An 18329-nucleotide genomic window follows, 5' to 3' on the forward strand; every position below is an offset into this window, starting at 1 on the left:
AAAATCAGCTCAGATCAGTGAAAAAACGAACATTTTACCACCTGATTCGATAAAACGGGCCAACATACCCATAATATGACTGCCACTACTTCTACTTCGTCGTCAGGGCCGAGATGTAATTTTTCAAAGAAAAAAAACATTCATTTGTTGGAGGGGGTTGGAACGTTGCCAGCAGGGGGCGATGAGATTACTTTCCCTCCCTATACATGGGTTTTCTCCTTGTTCAAAATCTCCACAATGTGATCTCTGTGCTTTACAAGACTGCATTGGCTGTTGAGCTGTTAACTTGAAGCAATATCACAGAAATCAAAATAAATAATGTATATGGAGTATTGACACCAATGGAACACAAGGAAAAATAAATATAATGAATTACTAAAATGTCTACTAACATTTAAGGCTCAATTTGGCTTTTTCTAAAAAAAAAAAATAACAATAATAAATCACCAAATCTGGTCAAAAATCACTCAGAGCCTTCCAGTGTTTTGAGTCAAATCAGATGTGTTCGATATCACCATGATTATTCTTTAAAGAAAAAAAAAACAAATTGCAGATTTTCATCCACTGTCAAAATGTCTGTATGAAATCATCAGGGTTCAGGAGCACCTTACTTGTAGATATAAAGGGACCATTGGACTAGGGGCAGGAAGTAAAGACCAGGGGCCATTTGACAATTGGTCCAGAGGCAGGAAGTAAGGACCAGGGGCCATTTGACCATTGGTCCAGAGGCAAGAAGGAAGGAAGGAGCAGGCACTCCATTGCCACGCTGCACGTTTTGGGAGCTATGTATTGCAGGAACGGGCAGGAACACCAACTCCACTCTAGGTGTCACTCCCAGGTTCACAAAATGAAAATTGCCACAAATTAGATCTGACCAGCTATGAATCAGCTGATCGTAATTGAGTACTCAAGACAGCGCAGTTCGGGGGAATGGAGAATTCAGAGCTGGCATCCGATCAGCGAATCCTGCATAGGTGTCTAGTTGCGGTCTGGGAAACCACTTCAGGAGGGGGCGAGCGACCACAGGTGCACTGTAACAAACTCTAACAACTACTAGGAAGTCGACTTCTGCAGCAGCAGCAGCAGCCGTTGATATTGTCCTGCACAACATGACAAGCGCTCCACTGGTGAAGGCCCACAGTATGTGCAGAGAACTGTAAAATGCTGAAGGAGCAGACTCTGGCTGACCAGAACGATGCCGGTGCCCGCACCCGCACCCGCACCCGCACCCGCTATGTTCGGAACTGAAGTGCTCACCTGCAAACCACCCGCCTTCATACCGGTGCACCATGGGAAACTCGCTCTACTGCGGTAGCGGGCGTCCATTGAGCTTTTCCTGCAAGAGCGCGAGCGCCCCGCTGGTCAGGTTCTACGATACATGAAAGGAATTCTGGGAAACTGGGGGGGAGTGGGCGTTCACTAAGCTGTATTGTGGCGTCCATTTTGGGGAGACCAAAGAGGAAACAGGAGGAGGATAGCATCTTACTATCTCTGCTGGAAACGGTGATCTACTGTAGTAGCGGACGTCCGTTGAGCTTGTCCTGCAGCAGTGCGAGCGCCCCGCTGGTGAAATCCCGCAGCACGTGCAGCGCGTCCCTCTGCATCTGCAGCGAGTCGCGCGCAAAGGCCTGCTGCGTCTCCACCAGCTGCTGCACCGACTCGGACATGACCTCCAGCGAGCGCGAGATGGAGCCCATGAGGGCCGTGGCCGCCTGCTGCTCCTGCAGGCTCAGGGAGGCGCTCTGGGCCAGCTGCTCCCCGAGGAGCCCACTGCTGCTACCGCCTCCTCCTCCTCCTCCTGCGCCTCCTTCTAGACAAGGCAAATCAAGACAAAACAAGGTAAGGTCAATTTTAGTTGTGTTTGTTTATAACAATAAAGATAACTCTATTTGTACAGCTGAGGGAGGCCCTATGGGCCACCTCCTCCTCCTGCACCTCCTTCGCCTTTAGATAAACAACAAAAATAAAAATAACTGTTAATAATAACTATTTGTTGTTAACACTTCCTACAAATCCTTCTACACAAGGCACAGCAAGACAAGGGAACTACCAACAATAGGATCATTTTCAATATCATTTAATCAACTCTCTAGTTGGGATTATTGTGAGATATAAAAATCATGAAGGGTTCTTTCCATTATCTTAACTCCTGTCCACTCTTGTGCTTGTGGCCTCAAGATGAACTTGCAGAATGTGTTAAGCTACGTACACACACACATCGCTGCTGTTTACTGGTTTCTCGCTTGCTCGCCTACTCGCTTACTCGCCAGTCTCTCATGGAACGTTCGATGAAAGTTCCCGCGACGAATTGCCAATGTACAGGCGAGAAGTACCGAACTCTGCATGCCAATTGGTTACTCGCTTACTCGCCTCGCTCGAAGTGAAAATATTTTCAACTTGGGATCCGCCCACATCGCATCGCTTGAACAGTACTCGCCTACTTGCCTGCTCGTCTCGCTGGAACACATTGACATTCTATTGACTTCATTCGCTGAGCGAGTAACTAGCAGCGACGTGTGTGATCCTAGCTTTAGCGAAGTAACGAGGCCACAAGCACAGGTCTAGGACGGGAGGTAGGATAATGGAAGGAAACCCAACATGAGATCTGCATCTCCACATACACCTACCTAAGCCAACAGCGCCTCCTGCCTGGGTGGAAGCCATGGGCATGCTGGAGCTGATGGGGGGAGGGGGAGGTGCGGGGGAAGAGGAGTTCATGGAGGAGCCATTGAAGCCTCGGTGGGAGGAGGAGGAGGTGTCAGAGCGAGGTGGCGGGGGCATTGGGGGAGGAGGCGGGTCCAGGAACGAGGAGGGGTGGCTACGCTCACTGCCTATGTGCCCGTCGTCATACTTCAGCAGGCTATCTGCAAGCACACACACAAACACACACAAACATACCGTACATAAGGGGTTTCAAACTGTTTTTAGTGAGGGCTAAATACACAATAAGGCACAAACTAAAATACTATACTGTCAGAAAAAGGTGATTATAAATTACCTTCCATGTCTGGAGACTCGAACTGGAAGTCAGTCAGAGGGTGTGGGGAGTTACCTGCACACAGAGACAGATTCAAAAAAATGTTCTAGTGCGAACTCTCTAGCTATTGTAGTGTAAACTTACTGGCGCATGTTTAGTAAACTCCACATCCCATGATAATGTATATCTCAGGTTAGTTGGTTGTTTACGCAACCACAGCGACTACACTCGCCTCCAAAAGAGTTGTCGCCTATCCATCTGTTTGGAATAACAGCTAATAACCTGACTTTTAATTAATCACTTGGCTTCAGAAGTCACTCATATGAAAGCTACAACCCTCCCGAATGAAAATGTATGTACAAAAATAAATTTCATGCACCAACGAAAGATTGACCCTTTATTGAACACAGACAGGGCAGATTTTCACAAGACAAAAGTTTTGTCGCCTATCGAACATAATGTGAAAATGAGCAGATAAGTCACTTCAAAACACTTCAAATACGCAGATTGGGTGTCATACTTAATCACTGAATCACTCTCACCTCTCCAGAAAATCAACTTTGGCCTTAGGTGTATGTTTAGGGTCATTGTAATCATGGAAAGCAACACAATGAAAATCAATGGAGTTCAATGAGAGATGGTGACATATTCGCTATTCGTAGAGCAATACATGTTTAACTTCATGATTTAATCAATTATAAAAGCCCTCAAACACCTGCAGCATGCATGCAGCTCCTCATAAGAGCTGTATCTGTACCATGGTTCACTTTATGCACCATTTATCTTTTTTCATATTCTTCATCTCCAACACCATATAGTTTTGATGCTATCAGTTCTAAAATGGTTGATCTTGGGATCTTGACTTCAGAGTATGAGTCCCATTAGCCTTCATTTTTGTCAGAATTAGGCCTGACATACTCTTGGCTGGCTTTTTTGAGACAGGACAGTGGGAGAGACTTCTTTGGTGTTAAAGGTGAAGAATTTGGAAAAATACATGGTGCCTAAAGTCAAACATGGGAGGGGATACAGCTCTTATGTGGAGCTGCATGCATGCTGCTGGTGTGTGAGGGCTTTTATCATTGATTACATCATGAAGTTAAAAATGTATTGCTCTACGAATAGCAAATATGTCACCATCTCTCATTGAACTCCATTGATTTTCATTGTGTTGCTTTTCATGATTGCAATGACCCTAAACATACACCTAAGGCCAAAGTTGATTTTCTGGAGAGGTGTGAGTGAATCAGTGATTAAGTATGACACCCGATCTGCGTATTTGAAGTGTTTTGAAGTGACTTATCTGCTCATTTTCACATTATGTTCGATAGGCGACAAAACTTTTGTCTTGTCAAAATCTGCACTCTGTGTTCATTAAAGGGTCAATCTTTCTTTGGTGCATGAAATTTATTTTTGTACATTCATTTTCATTCGAGAGGGTTGTAGCTTTCATATGAGTGACTTCTGAAGCCAAGTGATTAATTGAAAGTCAGGTTATTAGCTGTTATTCCAAACAGATGGGTAGGCGACAACTCTTTTGGAGGCGAGTGTATTAACACTTATAACATCTAATGAGTGTTAATAAATTACAGTTTATTTGTAACATGCCTTATCTGTTAATCAAGAACAACAGACATAACAGCTATGGCTTTGCACGATAGTACGAGCCAAAATCATTTTCTGAAATATCCTCCTGTAGTATCGACCACATAACGTTCATCACTGGCATAAAAATTCTACAATGAATCAAATCAAAATACCTAAATAAAAATGCATTTACATAGCACATCACAACTTAACAGTTCACTCAAAGTGCTTTCAAATACACATACACACATACAAATTCAAAAACTAGCCCTGGAGGCTGCCAAGAATGCGCAAATTGTCCGGGGGTTCATGCTGCACTTACGGGTATACATCATGTCGGTGGGCAGGCCCAACTCGTTCTTGGTGCTGGGCGGGCTGGAGCGCGGAGGCTGAGGAGGGCCAGGTGGCGCGAGCGCGAGCACGGGCGCAGGTGCGGGTGGGGGTGGCCCCGGCAGCAGCCTCCTGGGGCTCCTGGTGGTGGTGGTGGGGGCAGCCTGGCGCCGTGGCATGGGGGGCATCATGGGAAAATCCTCGTCCCCATCATCGTCCAACGCTGCTGCGGTGGACGCGGTGCTGTAGTTGACAGGCATCTGCAGGATCTGGTGCACCATGGACTCGATGGGCGAGAGGTCGCGGGCGATGCGGGCAGAGGTGGCACCCGAGGCACGCATGGCAGCCACCTTTACATCATATGATCAATATTACACTTAGCTGATGACATTGCATTACACAAAGCTGATATCCACCTTGACTTTACATGACATGACATTACACTTTGCTGATGGCCACTTTCTTACATAGCTTTTGGCAACATTAACATCCATTTAATGTACCACTTGCAGTTAAAGCATGAATGTTGCCATTTCATGCCTTGTAGCAGAGTTACTCACTTAGCTGTACCCTTTATCCAAATCGACTTACAACTATTTAGGTACATGGTACTGCTACATTCCACTACATTACATGACACTTTGCTGACACTTTTGTCCAAAGCGGTGAGCAGTTATTTATAGTTGGTGCAAAGCACTGGTTACATTACATTACACTAACCTGACACTATCAATCCAAAGCAATTTTTAGTTATTTAGGTACTGGGTACTGATTAACGGTACATTACATTGCAATACATTTACACTTACTCGAAAAAAGATTATTATTATGATTATGATCATTATGCTATTGTTGTTGGCCAGGGCCGCCCCCCTTACCTTGCGCTTGGTGTCACACTTGAGGTCGGACCACTTCTTGATGATCTCCAGGATCTCGCGCTGGCACTCGCTGATCTCATTGATGCGTGCTGTGATGGCTGCCCAGGTCCTCTTCTTGATGTCCGACGCCACACCCGAGTTGAACTTGCCTACAGGGAAGGGTCGACAGAGAGAGGGCACAAAACAATTCAAGATCACCTACAATTTGGAGTCATACACATGACATGACAGTAAGAATAACAGTGTCAAAATAGTGTCATGGTTGAGTCATAAACATCATGTCAATGTCAATGTTTTATGGTCATGAAAGTTGACATTACTTGGGCTGTCTTCACCATGACCGAATGTCACTTAATGATAATAGTCGTACAATGTTTATGACACGTCCATGGCTGCGTTACGACACTGTTATGACACAAGGTTAGTGTTAAATGCCAGCCATGCCCCTTAAGAAGACCAGGAGACTAGGAGAATGAATGGAGTTCAATGGAGAGTCACGTCCATTTAGGAGACCAGACTTGATCCCACTTTGCCGCATTGGTGACACGAGGTTGAAAATCTTTGGTATCATCAAACATCGTCTAGTAGAGTAAGATAAGTCAAATTCTGCCCAGCGCCCACCCAATGAAAAGGAGTGTGCTCAAGTTCGTTCTCCTAAGGGGGGCGTTGTCCCCTCCTTCTTCTTCTCTTTTTGTAGCATTTGGTGGCGGCCTGCACAAGATGTGTGCTACCGCCATCTGCAGTGCTAAGGGAACTCCATTTATTCTCAACCTAAACACGCTTAACGAGGTCTCCTAAAGGGGCATTCACCTGACGCCACATGGATCCTGGAAAAGTATGGGCTTGATGTATCTTACTCTAGTAGAAGATGTGTGGTATCATCATGAACCCTCACCTACGAGGATGTGTCTGTGTCTCTTGACCTCACTCAGCATGAGCTGCACCTCCTCGAAGGAGAAGCGAGACTTCCTCCTCTTGAAGCGCACCCCTCCTGCGCCTCCCCTCCCTGCGCGCACATACGGGTACCCCCCGGACATTACGACCACTCCCGTTGCCCACTACCTGGAGCCCTTAGGACGACACCCACACAGGCGGGGGGGGACTGACACCAGAGCTCAGCACCTCTGCTGCAAAAAGGGAGCACAGACACACAGACACGCGCGCGCTCGCACACACACACACACACACACACACGCACACGCACACGCACACACACACACACACACACAATGTTCAAAGGTTAGCTTTTGAAATGTTTGAATGTTGAAATAAGTTTTACTGATGTTTAATTAATTTAGTAGTAAGAACAATGAGAAAAATGACATTCGTCTCTCATCTGCAAAAAATAAAATAATAATTTGGCCATATGGCAATCCCATCCACAGCATGGTAATACTGATGTGGCACATTGCTTAGACGGAGAAATTGAGTAAAACTTCCCAGTATTGATGCTGTCATCTCAGTGCAACTACAGTATCACACAACAGTATACAATATAACTTTACACTGCTCATTCTCCATGTGCAATACCTTCAGAACAAAGTGTAAGTACCTCAGAGTGCACTATTATAATTCTTCAAAGCACTGTATCTGCCAAATAGCTCATCTACCTTTTTATTAATTCTGTCTTTTTTGAGTGTGCTCCTGTGTTTTCAGCCCTTCTGATTTTGAAGAGTCAAGTCCATGGCAAAATGTGAGTGGAAAATGTGCGTGGTTGTTTATTTGTGTTCTAAATCCTCCATTTACGCATGCATAATGAACCGCAATTAATCATTACTTTTAGTGTATGTGAGGTGTAATTAGCCTACCACATGGTAACTATCTCATATTTTATGTAAGAGGGTTTATTACAGTAAAGAAATGGGTATTTTGTGACGCAAAATGTCGACAAGCTTGATGGAGATGAATCAGTCACACCATGGTGACATATCGTTATTGATGATTCGCACACAGCATAATTAACACCCGGATCCAGCTGTTAGACGCTTCCTTCAAACCGGCTACAACATGTGAGCAAACAAACAACAGAGTAATCTTGCCATTGGTCACGGTCGGAAAGGCATGGGTGGTGTATTCCTATCATATGCACAGGTGCTGCTTTTTAAAAAGACAGATGGGTGATTCTCCACAATCGGATTGAGAAGATTTTGATTCACTGTGCCTCTTCGTCTTTAAATTAACCATTACTGCTAATTGCTTTCGCTTCCTGGTTCTTTGTTGCGCTGTCGGTGCTGTCTGGAAGCTAGCTAGCAGCTGACTGATGTACGTGCAGGCAGCAGGCAGGCGATGGTACAGAGTCGACCCTACGCCATCGTAGATTTGTGTCGAGGGCGGAAATCGCAACGCTAACCTCTGTAAAGGAAAGTCTTTGCGACGAAACAGCAGCGAAATTCCACAACTTAACACTACTATGACAAATATTTGTCTTGTATACGGCGTAGTATGCATTGTGCATCGATAAACAGCGAGTCGCAACGATAGAGTTAGCTCGCTAACGAAAGCCTACACGAAATGTCTTTGTCGCCGGCAACCAAGGAACATACCCAAAATCGTGACAATTGCGTCAAATATCACTTCGGTAACAACGCGGTTATTACTGATGAGAACTTAACTTTGAGATTGGAGTTTGTGTGTTTGCAATACTTACGTGCAAATCGCGATGTAATCACGAATATTCGCTGTGTGTCGTTGGTGTTCCTACGGTTCAGCTCGAGAAACTTCGTAGAGCTCGGAACCCCTGCGTTGCGCAGGCTCGGCTACGCACCCATCAACGCAGAAACTACGAAATCGTCGTAGAGCAGCGTTTTGGCAACGCGCCCTCAATACCCAAGGGGCCGCTGCTCTCTTTACGAACTTCAGACATTTGCTTGAATTGCAGAACCATGCAAATCAACTTTCTAGAGGCCTAAAGGTCACCTCTACAGTTTGTAGTCATTAAATCTTCATTCTCAAGCCTATCTCAGCCAGTTTAGGGGCCTATGTGTGGGTTAGGCGTGCTACAATAAACTGCACATATTACTATAAATAAATTTAATTGCAATTCAGCTTTAGAAATCACAAACTATCATATATCCAACTTAATTAGATATGAATGGCCACTTATGTATATATTCCTGACCCAGTGCAAAATACTGTAGATTCAACACACACGCACACAGTTTCTGCAAGTACAATTTATTGAGTTGATGTGCAAGGGGGGGAAAAAAGCAGTAGAGGCGACATTTCTGGTTCCAGCAGAAAAGTACTTCGACAGAGGAGAACTATATGGCAAGTCATAGTGGCATAATCCAGATGACAGGACAGCGGAAGAAACACACAACAATAAAACAAAAATACAAATATGAATAGCTACTATAAATATGACATAAAAACAAAGAATTTAAGTAACGAGAAATAACCATCTATTTTTAGCCTACTCAATGTACACACAAACACAAACTGTAGGCCACTCAGTGGATGTATTGACAATATTTAATCACGCGAATCCAGTCCGATGCAACCACTCACTAATGAGTGTGTTACAATGTGCTTCGAGCCCAATGTGCCATTTACAATGTAGGTTAATGTTTTACAGACAGCTTCTCAAACCTATTTACATAAAGAACTAAAGAATAAAGTGGTGTAATAGTGTAGTTACAATTTAGTAATGTGGTTACTTTTGAAAAAAAAAAACAATTTTGGATTTTGTATAGGTGGCACAAACAAAAGGATGAAGGCTTATATTATATGAGCCCCCCCATCAACACACACACCCCATTCTTGTTTTTGTTGTACATCCTGTATAAGGCAACCAAGCCAACATATCACCTGCCCACAGCTGCTGCTGATGAACAATGAGAGTTGTGTACTTGTGTACAAATGGTTATAAAACCTCAGCCAAGTCATGTGACCTGTCTTATGCAGCAATAAAAGACACCCGAGGGACAGATAACACAGATACACAGACGAGGGGTTGTCAAGGAAGGCGTATGATGACAAATGAGCTCTCGCTTTTGCGATGATGTCATTGTCGTCTTCCATTGCTATTAGTTCAGCTCACATTCGGCACACAAACAGCAAGTCTCAGTCTCCCTCCCCTGCACACGATAATCTTGTTGTCTGTGAAGGGTAAAAAAAGAAACAACGATTTTATCGTCAGAATCTCGTGTGCATCCACTTCAAACAGCATGATGACTCTAGTCTAGAATTCCATAGACAGCACAACGAAGAGAGATGACAGATCACAAAGCACAAAACCTATAGAGGGTCCATTTTGAGCTAAACAAAGAAAGACGGCATGGCTGATTCAGTTCCTCCCGTCACCACACCGTGGGAGTGTTGCTCGTTCAGCAAGAAGCCACAGAATGTTACAATACTGTCCAAATATGAATTGCTGATCGTTGTTGAGTTGCTGAGTTGTCTGTTGCAGTGAGATAGTCTTTAGACTAGCAAGAGCAGCATGAAACAGTATCAATAGAACAAAATATTTTGTTTAAGTGCAGCGTGCTAAATGCACCTTGCCATTTATATGCGCTATATGCCCATGGCGACCCAGGTTCCAATCCAGCCTGGGTCATTTCCCAACCCTACCCCATTCACTCTTTGCTGCTTGACTCCCGTCTGTTCTTTGAATAAAGGCTCAAAAAGGCTCAAAAGGGTATGTAGGCGACAGATAGACCTCTCAATAAGTTTCTAATCTTATCAACACCACCAGAAGAGAAACTGCTTCATCAGGGTCTTTGAGTGTTTGGGGTTGGGTGTTTCAGGTAGTCTGAAATGGACTACGTGTGTGTGTGTGTGTGCGTGCGTGCATGCTCTCACATAACAGAGTCTTGGCATGTTGTGCATAGGGCTGTGGTCACTTCTTGATGAGCTTGTGGGCGCGCTGATTGGCCTCATTGATACGTGATTCATTGACAACAGCCTGCACGAGAAGAGCACACGAAGCATTGATTAACAGCAGTCTGTCAAACATTACAGTGCAGATACATTAAAAAAGTACATGAAATAATAATACACATGGGGGGGGTCCGGGAATACGGTGAAGTGATAAACCTGGCTCGACCTTCAGGAAGTTTTAAGCCTGCTAATAACGAGCCAACAGGTGTCATTTAGTTCAGAAAATGAGGACTCCCAGCTCTTCTATTAGATGATTTACCACTACCTCAAAGTTGACTTAACCTGGTTTACTACTGAGCCAGGTTCTTGGAATTACTTCCCTGGGCCAGCGTTAATTCTACAATAACACTGATGAATTGACAGCATTGGAACAGCACAGGAATCATGACAACATACAGTACATTAAAATGTCTGTGAAACAATAATACACATATGAAGTCCATCTGTATACGTTGGACCAGCAGTTAGTTCTACAATAACACCAATACTATTAATTTCTTCTATCAATTTAAAGATGCCTGTGATGGTTCTTACTTGCCTACGAGTTAAAAAGTCAGGTCTCAATCATCCACATCCAAGTAGACTAAATAGGATGCATAATAAAAAACAACAAATAAAAACAGAAACTGGAAATCTGCAGGCTGGAAAGCTTCACTGAAGTCTAAAAGTTTATGAATGGCCCAAAGTATCACTATAAAATGCACAATAGACAGACAACGTATATATACAACGTATATATAATAGATAAGTATATAATATTACACCTTTTAATACAAGTAACATTTCTATGAATGTGACAAAGAAACATCCTTGTAATCCTTGAATTAAAAAAAATGAGAACTTTGATGGGAGCTTTTTGGTGGTTGTTTTTTTTTTTTTGTCTCCCTGGCTGTCTCACTGACTTGTTTTGGGTGCAGTGCGTACATCCAAAAACACTTTTTGCAGTTGCTAGACAAAAGTGTCAGACAGTTGAAGGAGGTAGCTCTGCACACTGCCACATAAGCTCTAAAAAATAAACGTCATTTAATTAAAACAAGCAACATTTCGATCACCCTGGATCACACTGACCAGACTCCCCCTGCCCCACAATGCAGTGCAGCTCTCACCTTCTGCTGTGTGCGTTCGATCTGGACGTTCTGCGTGTCAATCTCGTTGCCCATGTCTAGCGCCATGCTCCGCAGGTTGCCTAGGATACTGCCCACCTGAGCCAGGTTCTCCTCCATCTCGTCCTCCCGAGCATCATTTGTCACCCTGGAGACCAGGACATACAGAACAGAACAGACAGAATGGGTGTGTGTGTGTGTGTGTGTGTGTGTGTGTGTGTGTGTGTGTGTGTGTGTGTGTGTGTGTGTGTGTGTGTGTGTGTGTGTGTGTGTGTGTGTGTGTGTGTGCGTGTTTGTGCAAAAACACACAGAGGACAGGCAGTACTGTTTTCATTGCATGAATCCAGCTAGCTATCGTTAATATAAACTCATCAGCTATCAACTATCAGCTATCGTTGATAAAGCACAATGAGCAACTACTTTATGTTGCTTTTGCGATAATGAATTCATCCAACAGATTAAAGTTGAAACCATTCATGAACATTATTTGTTCTCTTCTGTTAAAGTGATGCGAGGTTTTATTTTAGTTGAAGCACTCTGCCTGCTGTGTGTTCAACAATATTGTTTTGAAGCAGCATGGAAGTTTTACTTCCGCCCCATTAAACCTTTGAGGACTACAGCCAGGGCCGCTGACAACATTTGCCGGGGCGAAGTCATTTGAAGGGCAGCCCAATACATAGAAAGTAATGATGCCGAATTCTGGGCCCCCTCTCCCTGTGCCTGGGACAACGGACCTGTTTGTCCCACCCTGCCAGCTCCCCTGACAACGATCACCACATGTGGTTTGAACATTAACAAAATGTACAGTTCTTACTAGGATGTACAAAAATGTTACAAATATCTCCCTGGGATTATAGACAGGGCAGCTGGAATCACTGGCGCTCAGAGTCACTGCTGCTCATTGCTGAAAGACCCCGACTACATTATTATAAGACAACTTCCACCTCATGACCAAGAGTCTGAAGTAAGACATTAACATGGTCATCATCAACATCTTGGTATAATAACAATACATTTATAATGCAGTAGAGGCTGCTAGAGAGAATACAAGAAGAGAAGTCACTATCTCTGCTTTGGTCTACGAGCACCAGAGAATGCTTGTGTAAGACTCTAGAATAGGGAGGAAAACAATTCCCTCCGGCTCATTAACTGCTGTCTGGCTCAGTGCTAACCTGTCCTCCCTGGATGAGACTGGTCCTGCCTGGCGTGTTCCTGTTCCTGTTCCCCGTCCGCAAACATCCACACCTACTAAACTGCACTGACATCACGGCTGCCCACGCCGTTCCAATCAGCTCCGCTCAGCTCAGCTCAGTCGCCGTGGCTACCTGAAAGCTACAATTAAAGGCTCACGGCTCATTAGTCCGCCTGTGTGTGTTCTCCACGGGTGATTACGCTGACAACACACCACCCCACCACACCACACCACACCGCCGGGCCACTAAATTTATCCGCCATGCAGCTAGAGGAAGGGCCCATGTGTGTTAGACTGTACACTGCACTCCTGTCCTCTGACGGCTGAGTTGCAACCTTAAAGGTGCACTGGGTAGGATGGTGGCCAGAGTTGGTATTGCAACTATGCTGCTCATTGAAACTGTGCTGCCTATTTTCAAATTTGATATTTTAATGAATAAGCAATAAAATAATGTTGACTAGCATGACCAAAGTACAGCTAAAATGTCTATTTCTGCAAATTCAAAATGGCGGACACAGAGAAGATCCATCTTTTCATGTAGGAGAAGTGCAATTTTCCCAGTCATAATAGCCCAGTTTATACTGCGGGCCATTGGCCCAGGAACTTAGGCCCAGGAACTGAAGCCCGGGAACTTAAGCCCAGGGCTAGAGTTCCTGGTGCGTTTATACTGCAGGCCAACTGAAAATTCTAAATGGAATGGTAGCCGTGGTAACCCATTCAAAAATGACCTGTAAGCACCAGGGCTAACTGGTGGCCCTGGCAGTTGAGGAGGACCTGTTACCTGGACAACAGTTCTTGGTTTGGCCCAGTTCTGGCCTAGCCCAGGCAGTATAAACTGGTACAGGGGCTGGGCTTAAGTTCCTGGGCTTAAGTTCCTGGGCCAATGGCCCGCAGTATAAACTGGGCTATTGAATACTTAGAATTCGGAGGTGGTGGTCAGTATTCGTGAAAAAGGTAACATTTGTGAATGGACCGGATGAATTCTGGAAAGAAACTGCAAAAAATATTACACGGTGCACCTTTAAACTACAGCCTATTACTCTTAAAACACAGTGTTACTATATACCTTTTTAAATGCTCAATGATTTGGACAGTTCAAACTGTATTTCAAATGTCTTGCAAATCAATGTGTATACTTATTTACAGAACTTATTTTGGGTGTTGCTTATTTTTGCCTAGTACAGCTACTTCATGTTTTACGGTATTCTTATTGTACAGGGACAGGAGTTGAGAGTCCCTTGCCATACACATTTCTTGCGCCTCCTGACAACCTGTCCTTCCTTCCCTGCATTCTCAAACTGATTGGTTAAACTTCTGGTTCTTTTTGACATACTGTACACACAACTTAAGTTACTTTTCTACTAGATGTGTACAATGTATTTTCCTGAAGGAATATTATTGACTTATGAGAGAGAGAGAGCATGAGAGAGGTTTCTTTTACCTCCGTATGTAACCTCCACTCATGACCATTCGTTCCCGGTCGTCGACGACACGCGATGATGGCTGATTAGACACCACTCCATCCTGGCTGTTGCCCCACACCTTCTTATACGCCCCGCTGGCCTCAAAGTCCTTCAGTCTGGACAACACAATAAACACATTCATTAACAAATCACTCAAAATGTTTACTAGTGATGGAGGTTTTACAAAATTGGCATATCTGCCTCATGGAAGGGGTGTCAAACTCAAATTCACAGTAGGCCAGAATCAAAAGCTCTGGGACTAAGTTGCGGGCCAAATTCAATATTAACCCAAAAACTGGCCAAGTAAAATGACACTGAGGCCTGAGTTTGGTCCTCAGGCCTTGAGTTTGACACCCGTGCCTTATATGTAGGAGAGCCTACACATCTGAACGGGTTGTGTGATTGTGTATAATGTGTCCCACTTGGGTGTAGTGCCTTGGTGAAGGCATTGCAGTCAGTAGAGGAGCAGTTGCAGCATACGTTACTAGCACACAGACATGCACACAGTGAATACATCCAGCTTCAGGGAACCATACAAATAGGTACTGTATGTTAATTCAGTGTTTCCCAAACTTTTCCGCGGATTTTGTTCTGTTACACATGCAGGTGCACTCCTTAACCCGCCCCCATCCATCCATCCCTCTGTGTGTGGGTCTTACTATGATGGGCCATCACATCATTGACACACCTCCACACACACATACTTCTCACAGGAGCAGAGGCCACAGCATTTGCCCAGGTCGTTGAGGTTCTTCTCGGCCTCAGCCATGTCCTGGTTGATTTGGTCCAGGCCCTCCTCGATCCGCTCCAGTTGCTCTGGACACCACCACGACACAGGAGTGGGGGAGGGGGGCAGGTGTACGTGTGCATGTGTGTGTGGGAATGGGGGGGGGTTGAAGTATGAGGAGACCAAATGTGGTCGGAGGGAAAGAAGGAAATGGAAAGGTTTGAGAGGGAGGGCATGAAAGTGCAAGGAGACCACAAATGTGGCAGAGATGTGGCAGAGATGACAAGAGGCGAAGAAAGGATAGGGAAGAAACGAAAAGGAAAAGGATAGAGTTGGGGAAGATGAATGTGAACGTGAGAGACATTGGATAGAGGAGAAAGAGAGAGACGTGTGCATGTGGAGGTGAAAGAAAGATGCAGAAAGGAATGAAAAGAGAGATATGACAAAGAACGATGAAATAAAATACATCAGGAAGTTAGTGAATGGTACAAAGAGAAAGACAAAAACAGTAGAAGAAGAAAAAAGAGGAGGCGAAATGGATGGATAGTAGGAGAGGAAGAAAGATGAAAGGCCATTTGGGAGGATAGTTATGGAGGAGGAGTCAGGGTAGGGTCACGGAATCACAAACAAACAAAAAGAAAAAAAAGACAACAACAAAAAGGTTCACAAAAGCGCTACTACACAACCAATCAGCAGAGCATCTAACTGCCACCAGCAGCATCGCACACCATAAATAAATGACACGAAAACACAAAATGACAAAAACACAAAAACAGTGTCAACACTCAACCAAGACAAAACAACGCCAGTGGGCAACTGAAGACCCCGACAAAGCGGGACTGTGGCCACACTGTTAACACAAAACACAAACACAAAAACCATCCAATGTGTGAGCAGAAGCTGTGTTGTTGGTCAGAGTAGAACTGTTGAGATGGTAAAGATTATGGCAGAGCTGACAAGACAGCTAGACAGCTGACAACGGATGAGACAGATAACAGTCAGTCTGTCACACATTCACACACACACACACACATTCACACACACACACACACACACTCACACACACACACACACACACACACACACACACACACACACACACACACACACACACACACACACACACACACACACACACACAAAAGAAAAACCAAAACAAAGAATCAGCACTTTATGATGTGCCATAAACTCTCTCTGTGGAAACCAAAATCTGGCAAGCAAACACACAAACAGACACACACAGAGACACAGACACACACGCACACGCAGACGCAGACATACAAACACAAACAGACACACACACAGACACAGACACTGACACAGGCACACACACACACACACACACACACACACACACACACACACACACACACACACACACACACACACAAACAAAACTGCCAACATAAAGAAAACAAAAAGTCATCCTGAGTCTTTTGACAGCTCCTCTGATGCCCCTCAACACACTTCTTATCACACACACCAAAGCCAGTGATGATGAAAGCAACTCTATGTCACAGCGCGGGGGCGGGATCTGTGAAGCACAGCAGCAAAGTACAGGCCCCTGCACATATGAGTGGCCATCCGGAATGATTGACAGGTGTAGGGGCTAATTGGGAGTGACATAGCTGTGCAGAGTGTAGCACGAGGCACAGGAATGGGCATACAGTACACAGTGGGCCCATCTCAAAACCAAGTGCAGTGCACTTCGAAGTGTATCAGCCTAATTAGTCACGCCCAGTGATTGGATACTCTTTATTAGTCACACCCAGTAATTGGATATTCCGTAGAGTTCCGCAGAGTGATTGGATATTCCGTAGAGTTCCGTAGAGTCCGTACACTGCACTAGGTTTTGAGAAGGGCCCAAAATGTGTACTTCTCAAAGTGAAGTGTCCTAGCCTTGTTAGGACGAGCAATGCCCATTTTTCGCGGATTGCACCAAAGAGTATTCAATAACTAGTTCTAAGTGTGATTACTAATCGGATACACCTTGGAAAAATGGGCGTTACTCGTCCTAGCAAGGCCAGGACACTTGATTTTGAGAAATAGCCTTTGATTGGGTGACCGGGGTGATTGAGAGGTGTAGGGCCCAACCGGTAGTGGCGATGGGCAGTGGGAATGGGCGGACCTACTTAGCGCAGGGCCAGATGCAGAGGCCGCAGCACTTGGCCATGTCTGTCAGGTTCCTCTCGGCCTCCCGCATGTCCTGGTTTATCTGGTCCATGCCCTCCTCTATGCGGTCCAGTTGCTCTGAGCGAGCGAGCGAGTGAACGGAACGGGAAGAGAAGAGCAGCGTGGTGGGGTAGGAGGGGAGAGATTAAACACATAAAGATACGCGTCACGTGACCCATGCACACAGACACAGACACAGACAAAGACAAAGACAAAGACACAGACACAGATACAGATACAGACACAGGCATTGACAGGCAAAGACACAGACACAGACACGGACAAAGACAGACAGACACATAAAAAGGAAACACAAATACAAAGTGCTTCCCCCAGAAATACAAAACAATGAGAACTTGTCCATGATTTCCTATATTCCTCTGTACATTCACATGTGAGACATAGGCACACACACATACAAACACACACACGCACGCACGCACGCACGCACGCACGCACGCAGGCACTGAGATCTGGTCCATGCCTTCCTTTATATGGTCCAGCTGCTCTGGACGACACGAGAGCTGAGGTAAGGTCAGTAGTTCTCAACCTTTTTGTGTGTGTGTGTGTGTGTGTGTGTGTGTGTGTGTGTGTGTGTGTGTGTGTGTGTGTGTGTGTGTGTGTGTGTGTGTGTGTGTGTGTGTGTGTGTGTGTGTGTGTGTGTGTGTGTGTGAATAATAGCTAAATGCTTTATTAGGAAAACACAACTAATATGACTCACAGCCTTTCCTCTACCTATGTTTGCAGAGGCAATACAAAGGCTGTTGTACGCGGAGAATACACACACACACACACACACACACACACACACACACACACACACACACACACACACACACACACACACACACACACACACACACACACACACACACACACACACACACATTCTCTCTCTCTCTCTCTCTCTCTCTCTCTCTCTCTCTCTCTCTCTCTCTCTCTCTCTCTCTCTCTCTCTGCCCACTTATATTTTGATTTGATTTGATCACTGACTCTCATTTCCTGGGCATACAGTATATAATTGC

General features: G+C 44.9%; 1 protein-coding gene across 1 annotated transcript in view; it reads right to left on the reverse strand.

Moving 5' to 3' along the window:
* Window positions 1–424: 424 nt before the first annotated feature.
* The window catches only part of LOC134454771 (uncharacterized), a 28423-nt gene continuing 10518 nt past the window's right edge, over window positions 425–18329 (reverse strand). Inside the window, exons 5-15 of the mRNA XM_063205931.1 lie at window positions 17265–17382; window positions 14384–14521; window positions 11754–11898; window positions 10611–10672; window positions 9577–9592; window positions 6665–6827; window positions 5770–5918; window positions 4884–5241; window positions 2999–3052; window positions 2628–2864; window positions 425–1810 (exon numbers count right to left, since the gene is read on the reverse strand). Coding sequence (XP_063062001.1) covers window positions 1509–1810; window positions 2628–2864; window positions 2999–3052; window positions 4884–5241; window positions 5770–5918; window positions 6665–6827; window positions 9577–9592; window positions 10611–10672; window positions 11754–11898; window positions 14384–14521; window positions 17265–17382 — 1742 coding nt within the window. The 3' untranslated portion in view covers window positions 425–1508. The remainder of the gene's footprint in view (window positions 1811–2627; window positions 2865–2998; window positions 3053–4883; window positions 5242–5769; window positions 5919–6664; window positions 6828–9576; window positions 9593–10610; window positions 10673–11753; window positions 11899–14383; window positions 14522–17264; window positions 17383–18329) is intronic.

The sequence above is a fragment of the Engraulis encrasicolus genome, chromosome 8 (assembly GCF_034702125.1).
Source record: "Engraulis encrasicolus isolate BLACKSEA-1 chromosome 8, IST_EnEncr_1.0, whole genome shotgun sequence".
In the NCBI taxonomy this organism is placed as follows: Eukaryota; Metazoa; Chordata; class Actinopteri; order Clupeiformes; family Engraulidae; genus Engraulis; species Engraulis encrasicolus.